The 24,745-nt window shown below is 41.5% G+C and overlaps 2 protein-coding genes and 1 long non-coding RNA gene across 10 annotated transcripts; all 3 read right to left on the reverse strand.

The window, feature by feature from the left end:
• Positions 1-1,072: 1,072 nt before the first annotated feature.
• Positions 1,073-10,044, reverse strand: LOC106583328 (prenylated Rab acceptor protein 1). 8 transcript variants are annotated; one of them, XM_045704373.1, is made up of 7 exons: positions 9,924-10,032; positions 9,285-9,379; positions 8,770-8,793; positions 8,403-8,615; positions 8,072-8,169; positions 3,850-3,951; positions 1,073-2,416 (listed from the first exon to the last, which is right to left on the reverse strand). In XM_045704373.1, exons 2-7 carry the CDS (start codon positions 9,356-9,358, stop codon positions 2,325-2,327), a joined length of 603 nt encoding a protein of 200 aa, XP_045560329.1. In that variant the 5' UTR covers positions 9,359-9,379; positions 9,924-10,032; the 3' UTR covers positions 1,073-2,324. The 8 variants fall into 8 exon arrangements, with proteins under 8 accessions (XP_045560329.1, XP_014022893.1, XP_014022886.1 ...); XM_014167418.2 differs by having other exon boundaries at positions 8,403-8,648; XM_014167411.2 differs by having other exon boundaries at positions 9,285-9,424.
• A 2,363-nt stretch (positions 10,045-12,407) lies between these two features.
• LOC106583350 (zinc finger and SCAN domain-containing protein 2-like) lies at positions 12,408-15,791 on the reverse strand. The gene is made up of 2 exons (XM_014167447.2): positions 15,133-15,791; positions 12,408-14,730 (listed from the first exon to the last, which is right to left on the reverse strand). The coding sequence occupies exons 1-2, from the start codon at positions 15,323-15,325 to the stop codon at positions 13,574-13,576; spliced, it is 1,350 nt and encodes a 449-aa protein (XP_014022922.1). The 5' UTR covers positions 15,326-15,791; the 3' UTR covers positions 12,408-13,573.
• A 2,457-nt stretch (positions 15,792-18,248) lies between these two features.
• LOC106584652 (uncharacterized) lies at positions 18,249-19,959 on the reverse strand. Its single transcript, XR_001323795.2, has 2 exons — positions 19,733-19,959; positions 18,249-19,292 (listed from the first exon to the last, which is right to left on the reverse strand). It is a non-coding gene; the product is annotated as an uncharacterized lncRNA (long non-coding RNA).
• Between the last annotated feature and the right edge of the window lie 4,786 nt (positions 19,960-24,745).

Below are 24,745 nucleotides of genomic sequence, written 5' to 3' on the forward strand. Positions count from 1 at the left end.
TGTGAAGCAGAAAAACTAAATAATTCTACAAAGCTCCCTGACCATATGCTTCCCAGACAACTGATATTCCGCATTAATAAAACAAATGTATAAAATGTTCTGCGAGTAAAGAACACGTTATCAGCATTTTACATTTCTGAAGCTTTGTTAGTCTTACCTTGCATTCTGTACCTACTGGTAACAAGAGTACAGATACAGTATGGGCCAGTTTCCCAGACTGAGATCAAGCCTAATCCTGGACAAAAAAAAAACACTTTTGCTCTCCCCAAAACATAGTTTTCAATCCTGGAGTAAAATTCATCTGGGCTAAATAGCTGTGTTCATTGGCTAAAATCTGCTGTAGATATTACTGTAGGTCAACAAAAAACTGCCATGGGGGTATGCCAGAGCCTGTGCCTACAGTTTTAAACACACTCCCTCCTCCCTCACACATTTAGGGTTTGTCCGTAATGGCACCCTACTCCCTATTTAGCGCACTACAGGGAATATAGTAGTTGCCATTTATGATGCAGCTTTCCACAACAGGGATTGTAGTAGTGTGTGGGGGGGGGGGTAAATAAACACTTAGCATTGATCGAGATGAGGTATGCGTAATGGGTGGGTAAAATGCTATTCACAAAAGATGTATAAACTGCGTGATATTCTACATCACTGACACACACTCTCTCTCTCTCCCTCTCTCTCTCTCTCACACACACACACACCCCTCCCCCTAAATTCCCACATGTCCATGCGGCGAGCTCTTACAGACTCCTCTCTCTCCCCCTCCACATAATAGAATATCGATCGCCCGGCTTTGCCGCAGTATGCCAGTGAGTGAAGTGTGTGTGGATGGGTGAACCTCCAAGGTCATCTCCATAGCAACCTGTGCATGGGGTTGTCTTGATGAGCAGTGTACAGGGGTCATGTATAAAGGGGGGGAAAGGGGGCAGTTAGAACTAAAGTGTCAGACAGAGGGAGGGAAGGACAGGGAGGAGGACACGGAGAGAAAGAGAAAAGTAGGGGAAACTACATCCAGGACACAAAAGGGCCTACAAAGTATTGCAATTTTGGAACATATACTGTACATACATAATATACACACAACCTTTAATGCAATGTTTTAAATCACCACAAAGAAATATTACACGCAAAAGGGACCCAAATATTTCAGAATTCATGCATGGACTTCCTCACACAAACACACTCACAATATCTTAGGTAGGATAGTGTATTGCACTTACCAATTGCCATTAAAAATACAAATAAAATAGCAAAAAGATAGCATGACAAGTATGAGATATTTAAAAAAAATATATATATATATATATATATATATATATATATTGATCTTTAAAATGTCAAAGCCATAAAGCAGAGCTAATAAATTATGAAAAGTTACCCATCAACACTGCACCACATGCCTGCATACGACTAAAAGTAGATACAGTATGTGCAATGCAAAGTATGATTTAAACATAATGCTTGATCGCCATTAGGTATCTGGAATATCCACTAAGTATTGCTTTAAAGTAAATGCAATTTGTCTAAAAGAACCATTCATTCTAGTTGGATAAATACATTGTAAATCTGCAAATGTCACTTCTTCCCCAGTCAGAGAAGCGTTGGCGATTTGATGCCATTTCCCTCATTCAGTTTAATGGTGCTCACTGAGGACTTATTCAACATCAGCTATGTAGGATAAAAAATAAAAAAAATCTGAATTATTACTGTAGCGATGTTAAAGGTCTTTGTAACGTGTCAGGTCTTGAGTTGACAGAGTGACATTTTGTATTATTAGATATTCACAAGGGAACATTAAAACAGAAGGTACAGAGGCACTAAACAAAAGCCTGACTGATATTTCACGGGAAGAAATGTGTATTAAACACAAAATGAGAGGTATCAGTCACATTTGGAAAAGACAGTATGAAGTAGGCATACAGTATGAAGTGTGCTGAGGTACATGAACGTCTCAGTCACTCTTTGTGCGTACGGACAGTCAATCAATATATTCTTCTCAATTGAGTACTATTATGGTCTTACAGAGTTGTAGACGGACGGTCAGTAACAGCAAATCACTTCAGAGGCATGACAAAGTGCATTCTGTGTTATATTAAAAAAAGGTCAAAGGTGAGTGTTGAGGGTTCACACATAGAAAGATAGAGGCCTCTAGTGGCCAAAAGGCTGTTTTAGCATGGGCAGCACCATTGAGGGCTTCCACTATGCTTCTGCCATTTTAAAGTAGTCACCCGCGTGGGGATTCTTATGGGTTGTAGCCTCAATGGCGCTGCCAATGCTGTCACAGACGCTATAATGGCACAGCTATACAGATTCCTCTATCGCTACACAGGCTCCATGAAGAGCTCCTCCATTTCCGATCCTCCCTCCAGCTCCCGGAAGGCAGCGTGAGAGCCAATCACAAACATTGTCGCGCCTGAGTGAGAAGTGAGAGAGTCAGTCAAATGGAAGAGATAGACGGGGCTGAGAAAAAGGAGAGTAGAAGCCTAGGTTACATTTAGGGCTCCATTTTGAGAAACCAAACACAATGGTTAATCTTAGGACTACATCGCTATCAATTTACAATTTTCATGGCGGGAATTAATGGACTCAAATCCTAGCGGTGTCGTAAAAAGTAATATCCATGTCTCAATTGTCTTAAGGCTTAAAAATCCTTCTTTAACCTATCTACACTGATTGAAGTGGATTTAACAAATGACATCAATAAGGTATCATATCTTTCACCTGGATTCCCCTGGTCAGTCTGTCATGGAAAGAGCAGGTGTTCTTAATGTTTTGTATACTCAAGTGTATACGCACAACTTTGGATATCACCCCACATCTCAAAGTCGAATGCTTTTGACCGTTTGGAAGTTATTAAGTGAGCGTCTATTCTCCTCCAGCAGTGTGCCTCGCAAAAGCGATTCCTCGTTATCAACTTTACCTTATATATGTAAAAATGACCATATACACTGATTGTTTAAAGCAAAACTACCAAAACTATTGCTGATGGTGAACGGGAACAATCAAAATAGAATCTATTGTAAGCTCCATTCAGCAGGTATAGCCAGAAGAGAGTTGTGTCTCCCGTAGCTTACTTTTCCGTTAAAACACCATTTTCAACAGCGCAAAGATAACAATCTAGCAAATTATAGAGGTTGTAACTCAACTAATATAAAGCCTAATATCACGCAAGCCATTTTAGCATTTGAATACTGAAGATGCCCGCAGATGTGCAAGATCAGAAACAGGCCGCCTACCTCACGTTGGTTAGCAAACAAAGCTGGGCACAGTGCGCAGTTTGACTAGGCTACGGATAATCCTTGGGGTTGTTGGCATGCAAAATTGCTTGTAGATCAATGACTGTCAACCACAGGAGGTAGGTGGCACCTTCATTGGGGAGGACAGGTTCATGGTAACGGCTGGAGCGGAATGGTATCAAATGCATCAAACGCATGGTTTCCATGCGTGTGAGGCCATTCCATTTGCGCCGTTCCAGTGATTATTATGAGCCGTCCTCCCCTCAGCAGCCTCCACTGCTGTCAACATAGTTACATGCTTAGTTCGACAGTGAAGGAGAGGACGCATCATTTGTCACAAAATATGAGGTACCTTCAGCAGGTCGAAAGTTTGTAATATGAGCAGAACATGTTAGTGACTCTGCAATTCGTAAAGTGAAGTGATGTTTTGACTGATGTAAGCTCCATTTGGATCGGTTTGGGCTCCCATGCAAATCGGTGAATGTTACATCCCTAATGACTTGTCTCCTTCAAAGAGAAATACATTCCATAATGTATATCTAGGCCTAAGTCTACAGTTATCCCAGGTCTGATGTATACAGTAAAGAATGAGATGGGGATTGTAACTTACCCAGGACCCAAAACACTGCAGCTCCTGCACCAGCCAACCAGAACACAGGGAAAGAGACTGCCCCAGCCAGACCCAATTGGTGAGGTCCGGTCACCTCTTTTCCTGTGGGCAAAATAAAAAAATGTTTAAATCACTCAGATTTCAAAAATACTAGTCACCCTACACCCAAATTACAGATAGATTTCAGTGCCAACAGAAATTATATTTAAATTCCATAAATGTCGAATTTGTATTAGGATCTTGAATTAGAAATTTAGAAATTCAATTTTCAAATATTCAGTTTCAATATGGTAGATATTGCATTCATTGTCTGTATATCTCTGTGGTAAAACTAAGCTTCTGGTGGTTTCTGAAGCCAATGTGGCATGTTGAATTTATTTCCTTCCTATGAATTTGGCTCTAGCGTTTGAACCGTTTTGGCTATAAGCTATTATGATCCCATTCCTGAAGGTTTAGACTCTGGAACATGGACCTATGAAAAAAAAAAAAAAAGAAGTTCAACAGCAGGTTGAAACTGAGTGTAAAAGATGGTCGTCATGGATATTGTTTCAAAGACTAACAAAACAAAAATGGACAGGCTTTCTAAAGTGATGATTCATTCAGAACCTTCATACGCATACTAGAGCGTATGCATAGGCTTATGAGCACAAACCCGTAAAATAAATAAAATGATGATTGCGCCTTACATAACCTGCTGCATATTACACATGGGCAGAATAAAAATTTAAAAAAAACTGATTTAAGATGTATTTGATACATAACTGGTCTAGCCTGAGTGTGGACTGTATTGTTACGCATACTGTACGGACTGGTTATCCACGAGTCTGGGAGAGAACGTATAGCACTAGGCCATGCTGTTGGTTCACTGAATGTGCAGGGGAGCCATACAGGTAGTCCGCAAGTATAGTGAATTTGCATTGGATTTTCAATAGCCTAGTAATAGGGATTTATTTTATATTTTCATAATTAATTGGCTCACACATTTCCTTTAGCTACAGAATATCTCAGCACCATCCATTTCCGTCTCCTCCTCTCTCCTTTGTTCCTTTCTCGAGCGTACAGGGGGGCTGTCAACAATTTAGTGAAATATATGTTTCGTTGCGAAAACATGTCATTATCGATGTTCCCAAACAGATTCCACTTGGTTTCCCAAATGATGCACTGGGTAGCTGCAGTAACAAGGTTGGAGAGCCCATGACATAGAATTTGGGAAGAATAGCATCCGTCGCTCAACGAGAGCATGCTCCTCAAAAGTGTTCTTATATTTATTTCTCAGCTGTTCATATTACGCACATGCTCCGCTATAAAACCGAAGTAGTCTACCATTCATCATTGAAAAACGGACCCGCGAGAAAGCACGCAGCCTCCATTCGCTATTCGAGTGCATACCGACTGCATGCTTTTTTCCCTGTTCCAGCCCATTTGATAATGGGACATTCTAAACGTTACATATTAGTAAAGACCAGATTAAATTGAGAGTAGTCTGATGGGTGAAAATATGATCACTTGATGAGAGAACAGCTGTGTAGCCTGAGGCAAGGAACAGAGCACAAGCTTTTTTTTGCGTCCTTCTCAAAACATCAATAGCCTGTAGTCGCATCATGCAGCCCATATATGTTTTGATTTCTAAGACATTCTAAGGTTTGTATCATTCACAACTAAAGTTGCCAAATAACTGTAAATCTAGCATATAGGACCTCACTTTTATGCTCAACATAGACACTTCATATGTGCACTCACTCCGGAATGGGACAAATACCCTTTCTATTTTATTCAGCCAAGTTCAATTATATTATTAATACTAAAAAAAATAATTCACTATAAAATAATGGCATGGGACTTCTAAGGATATCTTGTCAGCTAAATTAACAAGCCTACAACCTTTGGCATGGAGAATAGCCAGATGACATACAATAGGCCAACTCATAAAATGTTTCTTAAGACCTGACTGAAATAAATAATGGATTTATTGTGATGGTGTACTTTCAATTGATTTATTAGACTTAAAAAAATATATATGTTCCTCAATCTTCACACAATACCCCATAATGACAAAGCAAAAACAGTTTTTCAGAAATGTTTGCACATTTATAAAAAATATAAACTGAAATAAGTAGTCAGACCCTTTACTCAGTACTTTGTTGAAGCACCTTTGGCAGCGATTACAGTCTTGAGTCTTCTTGCTACAACCTTGGAGTGTCTCCCATTCTTCTCTGCAGATCCATTCTCTCCAGAGATGTTCGATCGGGTTCAAGTCCAGGCTATGGCTGGGTCACTCAAGGACATTCAGAGACGCTCTGGAGCAGATTTTCATCAAGGATTTCTCTGTACTTTGCTACGTTCATCTTTCCCTCGATCTTGACTAGTCTCCCAGTCACTGCTGCTGAAAAACATCCCCACAGCATGATGCTGCCGCCACCATGCTTCACCGTAGGGATGGTGCCAGGTTTCCTCCAGACGTGACGCTTGGCATTCAGGCCAAAGAGTTCAATCTTGGTTTCATCAGACCAGAGAATCTTGTTTCCCATGGTCTGAGTCATTTAGGTGCCTTTTGGCAAACTCCAAGCAGGCTGTCATGTGCCTTTTACTGAGGAGTGGCTTCCGTCTGGCCACTCTACCATAAAGGCCTGATTGGTAGAGTGCTGTAGAGATGGTTGTTCTTCAGGAAGTTTCTCCCATCTCCAGAGGATCTCCGGAGATCTGTCATAGTGACCATCGGGTTCTTGATCACCTCCCTGACCAAGACCCTTCTCCCCTGATAGCTCAGTGCTGGGCTGCCAGCTCTAGGAAGAGTCTTAGTGGTTCCAAACTTCTTCCATTTAAAAATGATGGAGGCCACTGTGTTCTTGGGGACCTTCAATGCTGCCCAGATCTGTACCTTCAACCTCATGGCTTGGTTTTTTTCCTCCGACATGCACTGTCAACTGTGGGACCTTATATCGACAGGTGTGTGCCTTTCCAAATCATGTCCAAATAATTGAATTCACCACAGGTGGACTCCACTCAATTTTAAAAACATCAAGAATTATAAATGGAAACAGGATGCACCTGAGCTCAATTTAGAGTATTATAGCAAAGGGTCTGAATACTTATGTAAATAAGGTCTCTGTTTTTTTATTTTTAATAAATTAGCAAAAATGTCTAAAACCTGTTTTAGCGTGTCATTATGGGGTATTGTGTGTAGATTGAGGGGGAAAAAAATATTTAAACCATTTTAGTATAAGGCTGTAACGTAAGAAAATGTGGAAAAAGTCCAGGGGTCTGAATACTTTCCGAATGCTCATTGGTGCTGTGATCTCTCAGTATGAGGTCAAAGTGGGGTTAAGTGTAACCGAGGTGGTTTGATGAACCACGCGCTTTTGATAAGTAACCTTGCTGGAGACTTGAAGACATGATAGCTTCCTAAACTCACCCCTATGGGCTTTAGCTAAGCAAGCCAACAGTCTTGTTACATGCAGGAGGCCTGGTTCAAACTCAGTCAGTCACAAGAGCAAGATTAAATAGGGAGTGGAAAGGCTATCCTTGGATGGGCTTTAACCGGGCTATTCAACTATATTCTTATGGGGGGGCCAAACATTTGTGACACTCCCTTCTAACGTGTCCTGCGCGGCATCACAGAGGGGAACAGAAGGCACGTCCATGGTTCAGAGAGTCTAACCTTTCAGGAATGGGGTCATAATAGCTTATTGATGAAACGGTTCGGATGCTAGAGCCAAATTCATAGGAAGAAAATAAATTCTACATGCTACATTGGCTTCAGAAACTGCCAGAAGCTTCTGTTTACCACAGAGAGTGTTTGATTCTTTCCTCTACCCTTCCAGGCTGGCAAAGTACCAGGATGTTGTCTCTGGTTTTTAATCTGAATTTAGAGAACTGAATCTGAATGCATCTGAGAAGTTGAATATATTAAACTTTGATCAACTTGATAGTTTGTAAACTAGATACATAGACAATGAATGCAATATCTACCATATTGTAACTGAATATATAAAATATTGAATTTGAATGTTCAATTAAATAAAACAATGCAATATTCATTCAATTCAGTGTCAAATCATGAAATACAAGAATTTAATTATTACATTTGTGCATTACATATTAAAAAATATGACATTCAAATTCAATATCCTATTACAAATTCAAAATTATGGAATTCAAATACAATCTGTTGGCACTGAAATTGCTCCACATAAATCTCACAGATCATGACTGCTTTACTCACCAAAGATGACCAGTTTAGACTCCAGGGACTTGAGGTGGATGATGTAGAAGGCACCAACAAACACTGCCAAAGCAATCAGCAGCATGGGAGAGCTGATACTGAGGTAACGCGGGGGAGATTGGAAGAGGGAAAGACTTATTATTTCATAATCACAGATTGTAAATCAATTCAATCCAGCATAGATCTAGGCCTATTCAAACCACTGAGATTTGGAATTTGAAAATAAAGCAGGCTGCTGGCAGCAGTCTGTCTATATGCAATATGTAATTACTGTGTTTTCATATTCACTGAATACCAAAGTGTCTTTAAACTCCTGTCCCACAGCTCTTACATGCAGTAGAGGATGAGGCCGAGGAAGATGAAGGTGTAGTTGCTGTTGTAGGTGTCAAAGTTGCGCACCACCCTCTGGCACAGTTCACCAAAGTTGCGGGGCTTGGTGAACTTCCTGTGATCCACGAAGCCAGCCCAGGGACGGATGGACGCACGGCGACGATCAAACCACTCCTTGGCCACACTGGGCGAGAGGCCTTTGGGCAGCCACAGCCTGTGAGGCAAGGCAGAAAGCCAGGGTGGTAAACTAAACAAGAAGTATGGGGAGATGGGATAATTGTATAGCATTAAACCAAGTGACTGATGGTGGACAGAATGAACAACAACACATCATAGCCAGGTATAATACAAGGAAAGGACAAACTGACCCATCTAGTTCCTTTAGTGGTAGGCTAGATTAAGAAGAATGAGACAAATTCAGATCACAATTTTCCTACAGACACAATAATAGCCACAGAAGAATGACTACACATGACGACTGTATAAAAAATGTATCTGGACCAGAACCAGTCACCAACCATGATCCCAGAGCGATACATGGTGCTACAACACATCAAGTTGATTCAGGTGTGTTAGTGCTGGGCTGGAACAAAAGGCTGCACAACATACAGCTCTCCAGGACCGGGTTTACAGGCCGCTGGCACTAGAGCAGAGCTCTCCAAACCTGTTCCTGGAGAGCCGTCCTGTAGGTTCACTCCAACCCTAATCTAGCTCACCTGATTCTAATATTTAGCTGGTTGACAAGCTGAATCAGGTTAGTTACAACTGGGGTTGGAGCAAAAACATGCAGGAGGGTATCTCTCCAGGAACAGGATTGGCGAGCCATGTACTAGACAGATTAACTAACAGATAGAGACAGAGTTAGAAAAACAACAGCACACACCTTCCCATGACACCTCCGGATTCAGCAGCATCAGCTGGCTCAGCGCTGAAGAGATCCCCTGCCTTGGAGTCCATGTCTACAAGGCAGTTCTCACCCTTTGGGGCACCAGATTTCATTAGAGTAACTGATGCCGATGTAGGCTAAAATACAACATGGCAGTGACAGAAAAGAAACATAAAAAGGTTAAGGGCACTGTTTCACAAGCAATAAATACTCTCACACAATGCAAAACTAGGCTTTCTATTGTTGTAACAAATGAATAATGCACAGTGGAAAAACCTAGAGACAGTAGGGGTTATGGAATGGAAAATGTTTGTCATCATTGATGGGTTTGCCCACAGACAGTTCAATTGCAACATCGTTTCGCTAGTTAGTTAGCTAGTTTCTGTGATTCAGTTATTTATATTCTGACAGACAAGTTGTTCACTGTCATTACTCGGAACCTTGAATACCTCCCTTTTTGACATTTTTTTTTTTTTTTACACGAAATAAGGATTCCGGTCTGAGAAGCCACATCACCATTCCTTCACGTCAATTACTGCTACGCTTAGCCACTATTCTATCATTGCATATGAAAACGAACAGCTTTTGCTACATACAAAATAGTTACATAAATCATATTTTTGAAGGCATACTCACAGTAGTTGAAAATGTTTACTGCACTGCTGTGCTCAGAAATACAAAAAACCACAAAAATGTACTTCTGCTGTGCTGTTGCTCAGCGGATGTGATGTGGAACGAAATTGAACGCTGGGTCTAACTTCCGGTATAATTTTTTCATGAATTTCAAATTAAAAGTCAAATATTGGAAAGAATACTTTTTAGTGTGAACTTGATCAAGACCATGTCTTTTTATTCATTTATTACTGGAAAAAAATATGATCAATTTAATTGGAGCAGAAAATGAGATAAATAACTGATAGCTATTCATGAATTATGAGTTATCAATTAACATTACGTAACAGGAATGTCCAGGTGAACAAAAAGGAGAGCAGTCGTTAATGAAGTCAAATCGAAATCAATCCGGTTTAATACAACAATTCAGGGAAACACCTACAGAACAGAAGCATAGAAAATGTCTAACGGTCCTTATATATTATCACACAGCACCGAATCTCCTGTAAACACCAGCCAGAGGCTTGAAGGAAGTCACATCAGCTGCTACAGAATCACTGCAGTGTCACAGATACATTATCAGTGTGTCCTTAAATCCAGTCTTACGTCAAACTTTAACCATAACATTCAACACTGGCAGACATTTGATACTGGCAGTTAAACAGGTAAAAAATTATATCAGAAATAGTTAGCTACAATAGATAATGTTATACTAACAGGCACAGAGCGACTTAATTTTTTATTTTATTTATTCATTTCACCTTTATTTAACCAGGTAGGCAAGTTGAGAACAAGTTCTCATTGACAATTGCGACCTGGCCAAGATAAAGCAAAGCAGTTTGACACATACAACAACACAGAGTTACACATGGAGTAAAACAAACATACAGTCAATAATACAGTAGAAAAATAAGTCTTTATACAATGTGAGCAAATGAGGTGAGATAAGGGAGGTAAAGGCAAAAAAAGGCCATGGTGGCGAAGTACATACAATATAGCAAGTAAAACACTGGAATGGTAGATTTGTAGTGGAAGAAAGTGCAAAGTAGAAATAGAAATAATGGGGTGCAAAGGAGCTAAATAAATAAATAAATACAGTAGGGGAAGAGGTAGTTGTTTGGGATAAATTATAGATGGGCTATGTACAGGTACAATAATCTGTGAGCTGCTCTGACAGCTGGTGCTTAAAGCTAGTGAGGGAGATAAGTGTTTCCAGTTTCAGAGATTTTTGTAGTTCGTTCCAGTCATTGGCAGCAGAGAACTGGAAGGAGAGGCGGCCAAAGGAGGAATTGGCTTTGGGGGTGACCAGTGAGATATATCTGCAGGAGCGCGTTCTAGAGGTGGGTGCTGCTATGGTGACCAGCGAGCTGAGATAAGGGGGGACTTTATCTAGCAGGGTCTTGTAGATGACCTGGAGCCAGTGGGTTTGGCGACGAGTATGAAGCGAGGGCCAGCCAACGAGAGCGTACAGGTCGCAGTGGTGGGTAGGATATGGGGCTTTGGTGACAAAATGGATGGCACTGTGATAGACTGCATCCAATTTATTGAGTAGGGTATTGGAGGCTATTTTGTAAATGACATCGCCGAAGTCGAGGATCGGTAGGATGGTCAGTTTTACGAGGGTGTGTTTGGCAGCATGAGTGAAGGATGCTTTGTTGCGAAATAGGAAGACAATTCTAGATTTAACTTTGGATTGGAGATGTTTGATGTGAGTCTGGAAGGAGAGTTTACAGTCTAACCAGACACCTAGGTATTTGTAGTTGTCCACATATTCTAAGTCAGAACCGTCCAGAGTAGTGATGCTGTGCGGGCGGGCAGGTGCAGGCAGCGATCGGTTGAAGAGCATGCATTTAGTTTTACTTGTATTTAAGAGCAGTTGGAGGCCACGGAAGGAGAGTTGTATGGCATTGAAGCTCGTCTGGAGGGTTGTTAACACAGTATCCAAAGAAGGGCCTGAAGTATACAGAATGGTGTCGTCTGCGTAGAGGTGGATCAGAGACTCACCAGCAGCAAGAGCGACATCATTGATGTATACAGAGAAAAGAGTCGGCCCAAGAATTGAACCCTGTGGCACCCCCACAGAGACTGCCAGTGGTCCGGACAACAGGCCCACCGGTTTGACACACTGAACTCTATCAGAGAAGTAGTTGGTGAACCAGGCGAGGCAATCATTTGAGAAACCAAGACTATTGAGTCTGCCGATGAGGATGTGGTGATTGACAGAGTCGAAAGCCTTGGCCAGGTCAATGAATACGGCTGCACAGTATTGTTTCTTATTGATGTCGGTTAAGATATCGTTTAGGACCTTGAGCGTGGCTGAGGTGCACCCATGACCAGCTCTGAAACCAGATTGCATAGCGGAGAAGGTGCGGTGGGATTCGAAATGGTCGGTAATCTGTTTGTTGACTTGGCTTTCGAAGACCTTAGAAAGGCAGGGTAGGATAGATATATTAATTAAATGAAATATAATAATTAAATATAGATAGATACGTTACCCAAGGGATTGCATCTGTCTGTGTCTTCCCACAAAATTATATTTATTACATATCAACAGTAAATCAAATACATGGATAGAATTAGCCAAACAGCATATCTGTTATTCTGTGCCACGTTCTGGATGTCTGGAAAATGTATGATATAAAAATGATCATACATTTTTATATTTTATGATATTTAAGTTTCTGGTTGCAATAAGAAGCACACATTTCAGATGGTAGCCCATGCACATTTAGTAGTTCACCTGGAACATAGCATACTAATTCTTTATACCTGTCAATACATATACAATGAAATAGACAAGTATTCATTTTCTTTGCGAGCAAATTGACATCAAACTCAGAGGTATGACTATAGTTTTGGTATGAAAGCCATGAAGTAACAAGCACTTTGAAAAGTAAGACAACAACATCACAACAGTGTTAAAAACAGATATGATGTATTACTGGAGAAGGCATTTTACTTTCAAGACAAAAAATGCAAAGTTTGGTTTTCAAGATACAAGACAGCAGCTCAAATGTGTCCTGTGTCATACTAATGAGCAGGGACTCCTGCTGCTCAGCAATCTGTTGCGCAATGTTCATGTGGACTTCTAACAATTTTCTGTAAGTTCAAGCTAGTACAGTCATATCTTGTTGATCCAAGAGCCGGGTTCTTGTGGGTATGTACTAGACCCCATCTCTTCTTACTGGTGGAAGTGAGAATATGCCTCTCAATCCTCTGTCTGATGCCCTTTCCCTAAAGGCCCTGCCATGTTTTCTCCCTGTTGTGAATGTGCCTTCCTAGTGAGTCCATTTGAAGCACTTGCAGCAGGGATTGCCTGTAGGCCTACAAGTTTTCCTCAACTAGGCTCCTTTGAAGTCTAGTTAATACACTTGTGATAAAGCATTTTCTATTGGATACTTGTATAGTCTCTCACCACTGTGTGTGAAACCTCATGATCACTGTCAGATGAGCCAGATCAAAGTTCTCTCCAGTGTTATCAAACTGTTGAAATTTTGTTGTGCATGCTGAATTCTGACATTTTGTACATTCTCTTTATGCCTTGCCAAATTTCCACTGTGCAAAGGCTTTGCCACAGTCACAAAAGAGATGTATTTCTCTCGTGTGGATTCTCAAGTTAGGTGGGTGTCAGTGCTGAGATATTTCTCACAAACACAGCAATTAGCCCATAAGATTTATTTCCTGTGTGTCTTCATGTGCATTTTAAGATTTCCATTCTGAGCAAAACCTTTGCCACAATAATCACAACAATATGGTTTCTCCCCTGTATGAATCCTCCTGTGCGCACTCAGATTAGCAGTATTGCTGAAACATTTACTACAATCATGACAGCTGTACGGTTTCTCCCCTGTGTGAACTCTCATGTGTCCTGTATAATTTGATCTGGTGCTGAAACTTTTGCCACAAACAGAACAGAGATATGGCTTCTCCCCAGTATGTCTCCTCCTGTGCAAAACCAGATGTCCACTTTGAGTGAATCCTTGGCCACATTCCTGGCAGCAATATGGTTTCTCGCCGGTGTGAGTCCTTTTGTGTCCGATCAAATTGGCGGCATCGCTGAAACACCTGCCACAATCATCGCAGCGATATGGTTTCTCTCCTGTGTGAACCCTCATGTGCTTTTTCAGCCTAAGCTTCGTGGTGAATGTTTTACCACAAACATGACAAAACTCAGGCTCAGCTACGATGTGAGTTTGGAGGTGATCTTTCATACTCTCTTTAGAATCTAGGTGCTTTCCACACACACCACAGACATGTTCTTTATTCTCTATATGTGCATGACTTTGCACATGATTAAAAAAGGGACGCTTGTACCGAAAAGACCTCCCACAAACCTTACAAGAACATGGAGTACATTTCATGCCATTTGCACTGCTATAAGTGTTTCTTTTTTGTTTTCTTGTGGCCTTTGGTTTGTGTGACTTTAAAACAGACTCCGCACCTTTGCTTTCCATCCCATTGACATGTTCACTATTTTTACTCTGAGCTGAAGAACAGGTTGGTTCTGATATTCTGTAGTCCTCTCCATCAGGTTCTGTTTTGATCTGTCCAGTTACAATGTTTGGTTGAGAATCTCTCTCCCTATTTTCCTCACTTTGGATTTGCAAGGACTGAGTTGGGTCCTGATCAAAATCACTTACACAGAAAGGATCAAATATAAACTCTCTGGTGTCAGACTCCAGCAGCTGAAGTTGTTTTTTGAGTTCTTCCTGCTCCTTTTTTATCCATATGGGCTCGCTGTCCTCCTGTCCAAGACTAGGGCTCCAATCCTGCACACAGGGCTGCTGCTCAGGGTGAACCTCCTCCTCCAATACAGTGAGCTGCTGGAGGTCTGGAGAGAGAGAAGTCTACTAATGTTACAACGTTACATTATTTATCAAAATTGATAAAAGGTCAAAAATACAGTTCTGGTAAATGTAACAGCTGCATAATGGAGTAACATACTCAACGCTTTTGGATATACAAAGCCATCAGATATTGACTGAATTATAGTACATCAACAAAAAAATCTAAAACGGGCAAAAAACTATTAGGCTATGTGGCAAGTGAATTTACACCCAACAAAAACGGAAATAATGTCTGGAACGGGAGGAATCCTGGGGGCGAGCATGCGCGTTGAATCTTCAAGAATGTCTAGACATAATGTTACTTTTGTCGACACTGGCTCTCAAAATGAAATAACTTACATTATCAATGTGTAAGAAATGTAGGTTGAATAATAAATGTCACAAACCTGCTCTTTGTAACTTTATCTCAGGTTTAATAACGATGTCAAGAATCTTCTGTAGACGGTCGTTCTCTTTTTTCGAACGGGAAACCTCTTCCTGGTACTCGGCTATCGTTTTTTCAACTGCCCCAAATATCTCCTCAGCAGCCACAGTTAGCCGCTGGTTGAGAAACACTCTCAACAACTGTATTTTAGACATTTTTACAGAATGCTAGCCAGCTAACAATCAGTGACAACGCTATTATTTGACAACAAGTTCGTTCATCAGTGATAGATGTTCATGGATCTGCTGTGCCAAAAGCCTGCGTAGCGTGTGCACCACGGCTTAACGCCTTCTGCAATGTCGCTACCTACAGGAGTGGAGTGGACACCGTCAGTTCAGATTGCTATGAACATTCTCCATTTCATAAACGATAAGGAACATTAATTTCGCTCCTTATGTGTACCACTCAGGGATGGGACCAAGTAACTATTGTTCGAGTCACAAACAAGTCTCAAGTCACATGGACCGAATCTCAATATTTGTTAATACCACACAAACTACCGAATTAGGAATCTGAGCGTGGTACATTCAAAAGTCAGGGCTACCTTTCCACCCTTAGAACGAGTAGGCCAACCTACGCAGACAAATGTAAGCTTTAACTGCTGGCTACTCTTCTTCCATGGCTTAATAACCCAATATAAAGATCTTCTGTTGTACAGAAATTGAATAGCTTAATCAATTCATAGTGACATAATTAGATTACTTCCCAATCAGTCTCCTGGGCTATAGAAGGTTTTTATCTCAGCCTCAATGTCAAATAAACTAAACAATGATATCGCATATGCATCGGAATCACGTCTTTCTAGGGTATTTTACAGCTTGTTTCTAGCATCCCTTTAAATAATCGGATCCGTTTGATTTTCTTCAAAATCTTAAGCTAACAATGGGTAGGCCTGCGTTTTTTGGCATTTAAAAAAATAATAATTAAAAGTAGACCTATGGCATACCCTCTCATACCCCTTCAATTCGAGTCCTGGTTTTAACTGAACAGTCCTTCACTGACACGGAGGTAGACTATTTAAAGAGTGCATGATGGAGGAATTAGACTACAAAACTATGGATATAGCAGCCCAGCCCAATTTCTGCCAAACAGGTAGGCCTACCTCTTATTTCTTAAATATTAAGAAATAGGCTCCAACACAAATCCCTCTGGTTGTTAGTAAAGTCTAACTAAAATGAAGACGGTTGAAATGAATTACTGGAATGTGCCTACTTTCAGCACCCTGAGCTGTCCATTTTCGATTGATTGTGCCACGGCTGCTGATTCAACCTTCAGCACCACAAAAGTTACTCCAATCTGGTTTATTGTGAAGTAAATAACTCGGATAAATACATCACGGGGAAGAAACATGTTGTTTTTTATTCAAATCTATTATAGTATTAGCAAGCGATCAAAGTTGACCTCTGGTCCTTCTCATTTTCACAATATCCTCAAACAGAACTGAACATAGGCTATACGCGCAAGATATTGCATATTTTGGAAAAGGCCTAATCAACAACAACAAGAAATCGGAAGAATTCTTTGACTCGCCTCCTGAACTGCCACTGTAGGCGTAAACAGCACAGCATTGGTTAGGCAGCCCAAAACAAGTTGTTGATCAACAAGAGCAGAGCAGGCCGGGGCTCAGGGTTGGAATATCCATTGCAGTGTGTAATGAATACTAGTTTGATTTAGCTGTACTGCAAATCAGAAATCTGTTCGCTAGCTCAGTTGTTCTCAAACCTTTTGACCAGCGACCCCCCCCCCAAAAAAAGGAGCGGTTCAAAGCTTGCAATCCCCGTTCACGCACATGCACGCGCGCACAGGTGATGCATTTTCAAAACGCAAGATATAGAAATAAACTGCGTTTTATACATGCAGTTTGAGCTGAAAGTCATTCATGTTAGCAGTCAATATGAACTAGGGATATCACGTCACATTTTCACTTCTCTGGAGTCCAGAGCAAGCAGGATCATACCGCCAACCTGTATAGAACAGGGGTAGCTGGGTCGGATGGAAAGAATGATCTGTCTGTAGCCTTTTTCTTCCTCACAAATATCGAAATTAATTCGCCAGAATATGTTACATCTTCAACCCATAAGTATTGAAGATAGTTCAATGTTACAGCTATCTTTAGACATATAGCCAGTACCACCACTGAGGTATGTAATTATTACCCAACCAAACTAGGCCTGAAATCTGAAAATGATCAATGAAATCCCCAGGTAGCCTATTGTTCTGGCAAAGATGCGTCTGTAGCAGGTTGCTAAACTGAATTTTATATGGATAATATTAACGTCGGTAGGCTACTCTGTTTTTGCCAGGCAGAAAATTAAACAAGTGCTTTCTGTTCACTAACCTGGATATGTGCGCGCCAATGTTGATGAATGGTCATTTGGTCAACAGTCAAGACACGCAACTTCTTGGTTCTGAAACACAGATTACTATAATTTGGTGTAATGCCGTAGGCCTATGTTAGTGACCAGATAGAACAAGAAAAGGCATAAATATAAAAAACAAATTAGTATGCATTGTTTACTTATTTTTCGCATTCAGTTTCACACTTCTGGCCCCAAATCCTTCTCACTGCGCTACTGTGGCGCACCAAGATCCTTGTTGATTGACAGTTTGCGTGTCCAATCAGAGGGTCGAGTGTGCGTTTCACTAGCCAATCAGTTTTTTGCAAGTGCAATACTGTCTCGGGCTGTGTGGAGACCGTGCTACAAAATGAGCAGGCAGTGACAAAACATTACAAAACCTGGCCAGATCATTTCAAGTCATCAGTCTCAAGTCTCAGTCATGTGACATCTCCTTAGTTCTCAGACAGAGTTATTTAAATGCTTTAATTATTTAACATTTGTCTTCAATGGCATCAAACTCAGAAACATAGCTAAATAGGGATAAGACTATGGCAACAGATTTGGTGTGTTACATTTTTTTTTTTTTTGCCTCCAGTTGTGCACATTAGAAAGATCACTGAGGTTAAAAAAAAAATGACTAATGTAGGCACATGGAAAATGTCTTGGATCAGTGATCTTTTGATCACTGGAGGAAAAGGACAAAACAGTAGTCAAAACAGATGTGACATTACACCATATGAACAAGACATAAACAATCTTTATGCACAGACAGGTGTAAGATACGCCTTATTTGACAAAGACAATGCACATTGATCAATACTTATGTATATTTCCATCTGTAGTCCCTGGGAAAGTGGTTACAAACATGTAAGAAGACAACACACAATAGCCACCCTATAATTAACTACAACATAGTGTTCTATTTTGTTATAGTGTAATTATATGGCAATAGCATATGGCATATTATAATATTATATGGCAATAGCATATAAAAAGCATCAGGATGTAACTTTTTCATAACAACTGTCGCCCTTTCCCCACACGAGGTACTGTCATATATTCTCCCTCTCGTGGGTAATCCTTATGTGCCTTCCAAGGGAGTTCATCCATTTGAAGGATTTGCCGCAACAATTACACCTAAACGGTTTTCCATCAGTGTGAATTGTCTGATGTCTATTCAATGCGCTTGTTGTCATAAAGCATTTTCTACATATAGGACACTTATACGGTCTCTCCCCTGTGTGACTCCTCACATGAGCTTTCAGATGATGGATATTGTTGAAACATTTGTCACAAACACGGCATTGCCATGGTTTCTCTCGGTTTTCCTGACTTTGTATTTGGTAAAGATATGAGGACTGAGCTGCCGGGTTCTCTCCGTCTTCCTCACTTTCTATTTGGTGAAGGTATGAGGACTGACTTGGGTTCTCACTGTTTGTCTCACTTTGTACTTGGTGAAGATGTGATGAATGAGTTGGGTTCTCTCTGCTTTCCTCACTTTGTACTTGGTGAAGATGTGATGAAGGAGTTGGATGAGTTGGGTTCTGAATCGGATCATAGTTACTTTTCAAACAGGCAGGGCTAGGGCTGAATGTGAAGTCTTTGGTACCAGACTCTAGCCACTGAAGTTGCTCTTCCCTCCGACTGGTCCGGAGTTCCTCCTGCTCCTTTTTAATCTGTGTGGCCTCTGGACCATCCTGTTCCAGACTTGGGCTCCACTCCTGCTCACAGTGCTGCTGCTCAGGGGGAAGATCCTCGTTAGAGACAGTCAGCGGCTGGGAGTCTGAGGGAGAATGGATTTTTTTATATCAAATTACATGATGAAAGCAATAAATATAAGTAGTAATAAGTAGAAAACAAAGACACGCCAAGTCTGGATTCAAACCACAGCCGGGATTCGAACACCTGCCACTCATTGCTTATGCTTCCTCCCACCCCATGCACAAGATTGTCTTTTGATTCTTACTTTGTAAAACCTACAGCATAGTGAGCAGGCCAGGCAAACCTGCATCTTTTTGGGGTCTGACAAAACGTGTAGAATGCAGGTTGGAATCTATAGAATTAGCTCTCGAGAATCCAAGGGGCTATGCTGGTAATGCAATTTGAGTCAGAAGGGCAAATATTGATGAGCTTCACATGAATCAGTACTAGCTAGATGCAGTAATATCAAAGCAGTAGAAGCTAGCTAGCTAGTGCCCATACACGTCTTAAAATGTCCCAAACCTGTTTTTTGTAACCTTAGCATCCTCCGTAGACGGCTGTTCTCCTCTTTCGTGCGGGACACTTCTTCCTGGTACTCTACAATTGTCTTTTCAATTGTCCCAAATATCTCATCAGCAGCAGCTGTCAATCTTTCGTTGAGAAACAATCTCAGCAACTCTATCTTTGACATTTTGAGGAACGCTAGTCGAGTAGCTACTCCAAGTAACGTAAACAAAGCAGTGTGAGGTTCTTTCATCCGGTCACGTGTTTTTCTCTCACGATTTTCTAAATAAAAGTCCCGTCGAGCGCTCTGAAATGGGATAAACTGAAATAAGATATGAAAATTGGATTATTAAAATTGAAATTGGATTGAGTAATAATTTATACAGCCAGAAAAAATAAGAGAAAGACAAAACTATTTAATAACTATAAATGTTTATAACTATATATGTAACATATTTTGAGACAACCTATAATCTATTGATAGATTGGCACAGTGGTCTAAGGTGGTTCGATTCCCTGGTTCGATTCCAGGCTGTATAGCAACTGGCCATGATTTGGAGTCCCATAGGGCAGCGCGCAATTGGCCCATCAACGTTAGAGTTTGGCCGGGTAGGCTGTCATTGTAAATAAGATTTTGTTCTTAACTGATTTGCCTAGTTAAATAAAGGTTACATAAAAAAATATAATAATAATACATAACAGGAGATTAATGTAAGAGTGTAGATTGGTTAAATTGCCAAATCACACACACACACAGTTCTAAATCATTTGATACCTGCTTCCCAGTCACTACCCACTAGGCTGGTCTGTGTCATAAGATTTCATTGTGTTTTCAGTTCAGTGTCTAGGTAAGTATAGCAGGCAGGCTTGAGAAAGTTCATAACAATGGCATGACGCGACCGAGTGTTTGTGTTGGTTGTGATGCTGAGTTTATAATAGCAATATAATAGCAATCTATGAATAGACATTGAATTTTACCATGCAAATATACAGTGCATTATAGGGAATTATAAACTGGGTGGGTCGAGCCCTGAATGCTGATTGGCTGACAGCCGTGGTATATACCACGGGTATGACAAAACATTTATTTTTAATGCTCTAATTACATTGATAACCAGTTTATAATAGCAATAAGGCACTTTGGGGGTTTGTGATATATGGCCAATATACCACGGCTAAGGGCTGTGTCCAGGCACTCTGCGTTGCGTCGCCTGTCAACATGCACGCATTTTGCATACCGACTCTGTCCATGTACGCTTGTACGAGATCCGAGATAAAAGTACGCAGAAAGTATGCAGAAGTGAATAGGGCCTATTTTATTTGATTTTTTTACATTTTTATGAAAAATAAATCCACTGAGTAAATCTACCATCCCGATTCTAGAGCTGCAACACACAGACAAGTACGGAGTTTGTGTCAACGGACATGGAGATTAATACGTCATTATTGGACGTAGCTACCCCGTGTCTGCCCCTCCTCCTGTTTGTTGTGATGCTGAGTTTGCCGACTGTTAGCTGTACACAAACACATGGACAAATCCCTTTTCGACTCCGTGTGTTGTGGAAAGGTAAACACTAATTGTTTCAAGCTAACGTTAGTGAACATAAGATTGTCATTTAGTGGGCTCTAAAATGCCAGCAGTTCACTCGCATTTGCTGGTGAAAGAAATGAAATGCAAATACGAAAAATAACTGGTCGCATTTGTGCGAGTGTGATATACATTTAATTCTGCGTCCCATTAGTTGTATTTTCCACGTAACATTACGAGGATCACGCAACCTGAAAGACTGTAACTGTTGCCGCTTGCTATAGACCTCCCTCTGCCCCCAGCTGTGCCCTCAATATCATATGTGAATTGATTGCCCCCCATCTATCTTCTGAGCTCGTGCTACTAGGTGACCTAAACTGGGACATGCTTAACACCCCAGCCATCCTACAATCTAAGCTTGATGCCCTCAATCTCACACAAATTATCAATGAACCGACCAGGTACAACCCAAAATCCGTAAACACGTGCACCCTCACAGATGTCATCCTAACTAACCACCCTCCAAATACACCTCTGCTGTTTTCAATCAAGAACTCAGCGATCAATGCCTCATCGCCTGCATCCGTAATGGGTCTGCGACCAAACGACCACCCCTCATCACTGTCAAACGCTCCCTAAAACACTTCTGCGAGCAGGCCTTTCTAATCGACCTGGCCGGGGTATCCTGGAATGACATTGACCTCATCCCGTCAGTAGATAATGCCTGGCTATTCTTTAAACGTGCCTTCCTCACCATCTTAAATAAGCATGCCCCACTCAAAAAATGTAGAACTAGGAATAGATATAGTCCTTGGTTCACTCCAGACCTGTCTGCCCTTGACCAGCACAAAAACATCCTGTGGCGTTCAGCATTAGCATCGAATAGCCCCCGTGATATGCAACTTTTCAGGGAAGTTAGGAACAAATATACACAGGCAGTTAGAAAAGCTAAGGCTAGCTTTTTCAAACAGAAATTTCAATCCTGTAATACTAATTCAAAAAAGTTCTGGGACACTGTAAAGTCCATGGAGAATAAGAGCACCTCCTCCCAGCTGCCCACTGCTCTGAGGCTAGGAAACACTGTTACCACTGATAAATCCACTATAATTGAGAATTTCAATAAGCATTTCTCTACGGCTGGCCATGGTTTCCACCTGGCTACCCCTACCCCGGTCAACTGCCCGGCACCCTCCACAGCAACCCGCCAAAGCCCCCACCATTTCTCCTTCACCCAAATCCAGATAGCTGATGTTCTGAAAGACCTGCAAAATCTGGACCCATACAAATCAGCCGGGCTAGACAATCTGGACCCTCTCTTTCTAAAATTATCTGCCGAAATTGTTGCAACCCCTGTTACTAGCCTGTTCAACCTCTCTTTCGTATCGTCTGAGATTCCCAAAGATTGGAAAGCTGCCGCGGTCATCCCCCTCTTCAAAGGGGGTGACACTCTAGACCCAAACTGCTACAGACCTATATCTATCCTACCCTGTCTTTCTAAGGTGAACTTCGAAAGCCAAGTCAACAAACAGATTACCGACCATTTCGAATCCCACCGTACCTTCTCCGCTATGCACTCTGGTTTCAGAGCTGGTCATGGGTGCACCTCAGCTGAGCTCAAGGTCCTAAATTATATCATAACCACCATCGATAAGAGACAATACTGTGCAGCCGTATTCATCAACCTGGCCAAGGCTTTCGACTCTGTCAATCACCACATTCTTATTGGCAGACTCGACAGCCTTGGTTTCTCAAATGATTGCCTCGCCTGGTTTACCAACTACTTCTCTGATAGGGTTCAGTGTGTCAAATCGGAGGGCCTGTTGTCCGGACCTCTGGCAGTCTCTATGGGGGTGCCACAAGGTTCAATTCTCGGGCCGACTCTCTTCTCTGTATACATCAATGATGTTGCTCTTGCTGCTGGTGATTCTCTGATCCACCTCTATGCAGACAACACCATTCTGTATACTTCTGGCCCCTCTTTGGACACTGTGTTAACTAACCTCTAGACGAGCTTCTGTAACCGATGTGAAATGGCTAGTTAGTTAGCGGTGGTGCGCGCTAATAACGTTTCAATCAGTGATGTCACTCGCTCTGAGACTAGAAGTAGGGTTTCCCCTTGTGTTGCAAGGGCCGCGGCTTTTGTGGCGCGATGGGTAACGATGCTTCGTGGGGTGTCGGTTGTTGATGTGTGCAAGGGTCCCTGGTTCGAGCCCAGGTTGGGGCAAAGAGAGGGACGGAACCTACACTGTTACACTTAAATGCCATACAACTCTCCTTCCGTGGCCTCCAACTGCTCTTAAACGCAGGTAAAACTAAATGCATGCTATTCAATCGATCACTGCCCGCACCTTCTCGCCCGTCCAGCATCACTACTCTGGACGGCTCTGACTTAGAATACGTGGACAACTACAAATACCTGGGTGTCTGGTTAGACTGTAAACTCTCCTTCCAGACTCACATTAAGCATCTCCAATCCAAAATTAAATCTAGAATCGGCTTCCTATATCGCAACAAAGCATCCTTCACTCATGCTGCCAAACACACCCTCGTAAAACTGACCATCATACCGATCCTCAACTTCGGCGATGTCATCTATAAAATAGCCTCCAACACTCTACTCAACAAACTTGATGCAGTCTATCACAGTGCCATCCGTTTTGTCACCAAAGCCCCATACACTACCCACCATTGCGACCTGTACGCTCTCGTTGGTTGGCCCTCGCTTCATACTCATCGCCAAACCCACTGGCTCCAGGTCATCTACAAGTCTCTGCTAGGTAAAGCCCCACCTTGTCTCAGCTCACTGATCATGATAACAACACCCACCCGTAGCACGCGCTCCAGCAGGTATATCTCACTGGTCACCCCCAAAGCCAATTCCTCCTTTGGCCGCCTTTCCTTCCAGTTCTCTGCTGCCAATGACTGGAACGAACTGCAAAAATCTCTGAAGCTGGAGACTCATATCTCCCTCACTAGCTTTAAGCACCAGCTGTCAGAGCAGCTCACAGATCACTGCACCTGTACATAGCCCATCTGTAAACAGCCCATCTATCTACCTACCTCATCCCCATACTGTATTTATTTATTTATCTTGCTCCTTTGCACCCCAGTATCTCTATTTGCACATTCATCTTCTGCACATCTACTATTCCAGTGTTTAATTGCTATATTGTAATTACTTCGCCACCATGGCCTATTTATTGCCTTAACTTACCTCATTTCCACTCACTGTATATAGACTTTTTGTTTTCCTTTGTTCTACTGTATTATTGACTGTATGTTTTGTTTATTCCATGTGTAACTCTGTGTTGTTGTATGTGTCGAATTGCTACGCTTTATCTTGGCCAGGTCGCAGTTGCAAATGAGAACTTGTTCTCAACTAGCCTTCCTGGTTAAATAAAGGTGAAATAAAAAAATAAAAAAATACAAATTATGATCCAGTCACAAAAAGCATTACAAAAGTATAATCAAAAATAAATATAAACATCTTGGCATTAAATGGA

This window comes from Salmo salar, chromosome ssa02 (genome assembly GCF_905237065.1).
Source record: "Salmo salar chromosome ssa02, Ssal_v3.1, whole genome shotgun sequence".
NCBI lineage: Eukaryota > Metazoa > Chordata > Actinopteri > Salmoniformes > Salmonidae > Salmo > Salmo salar.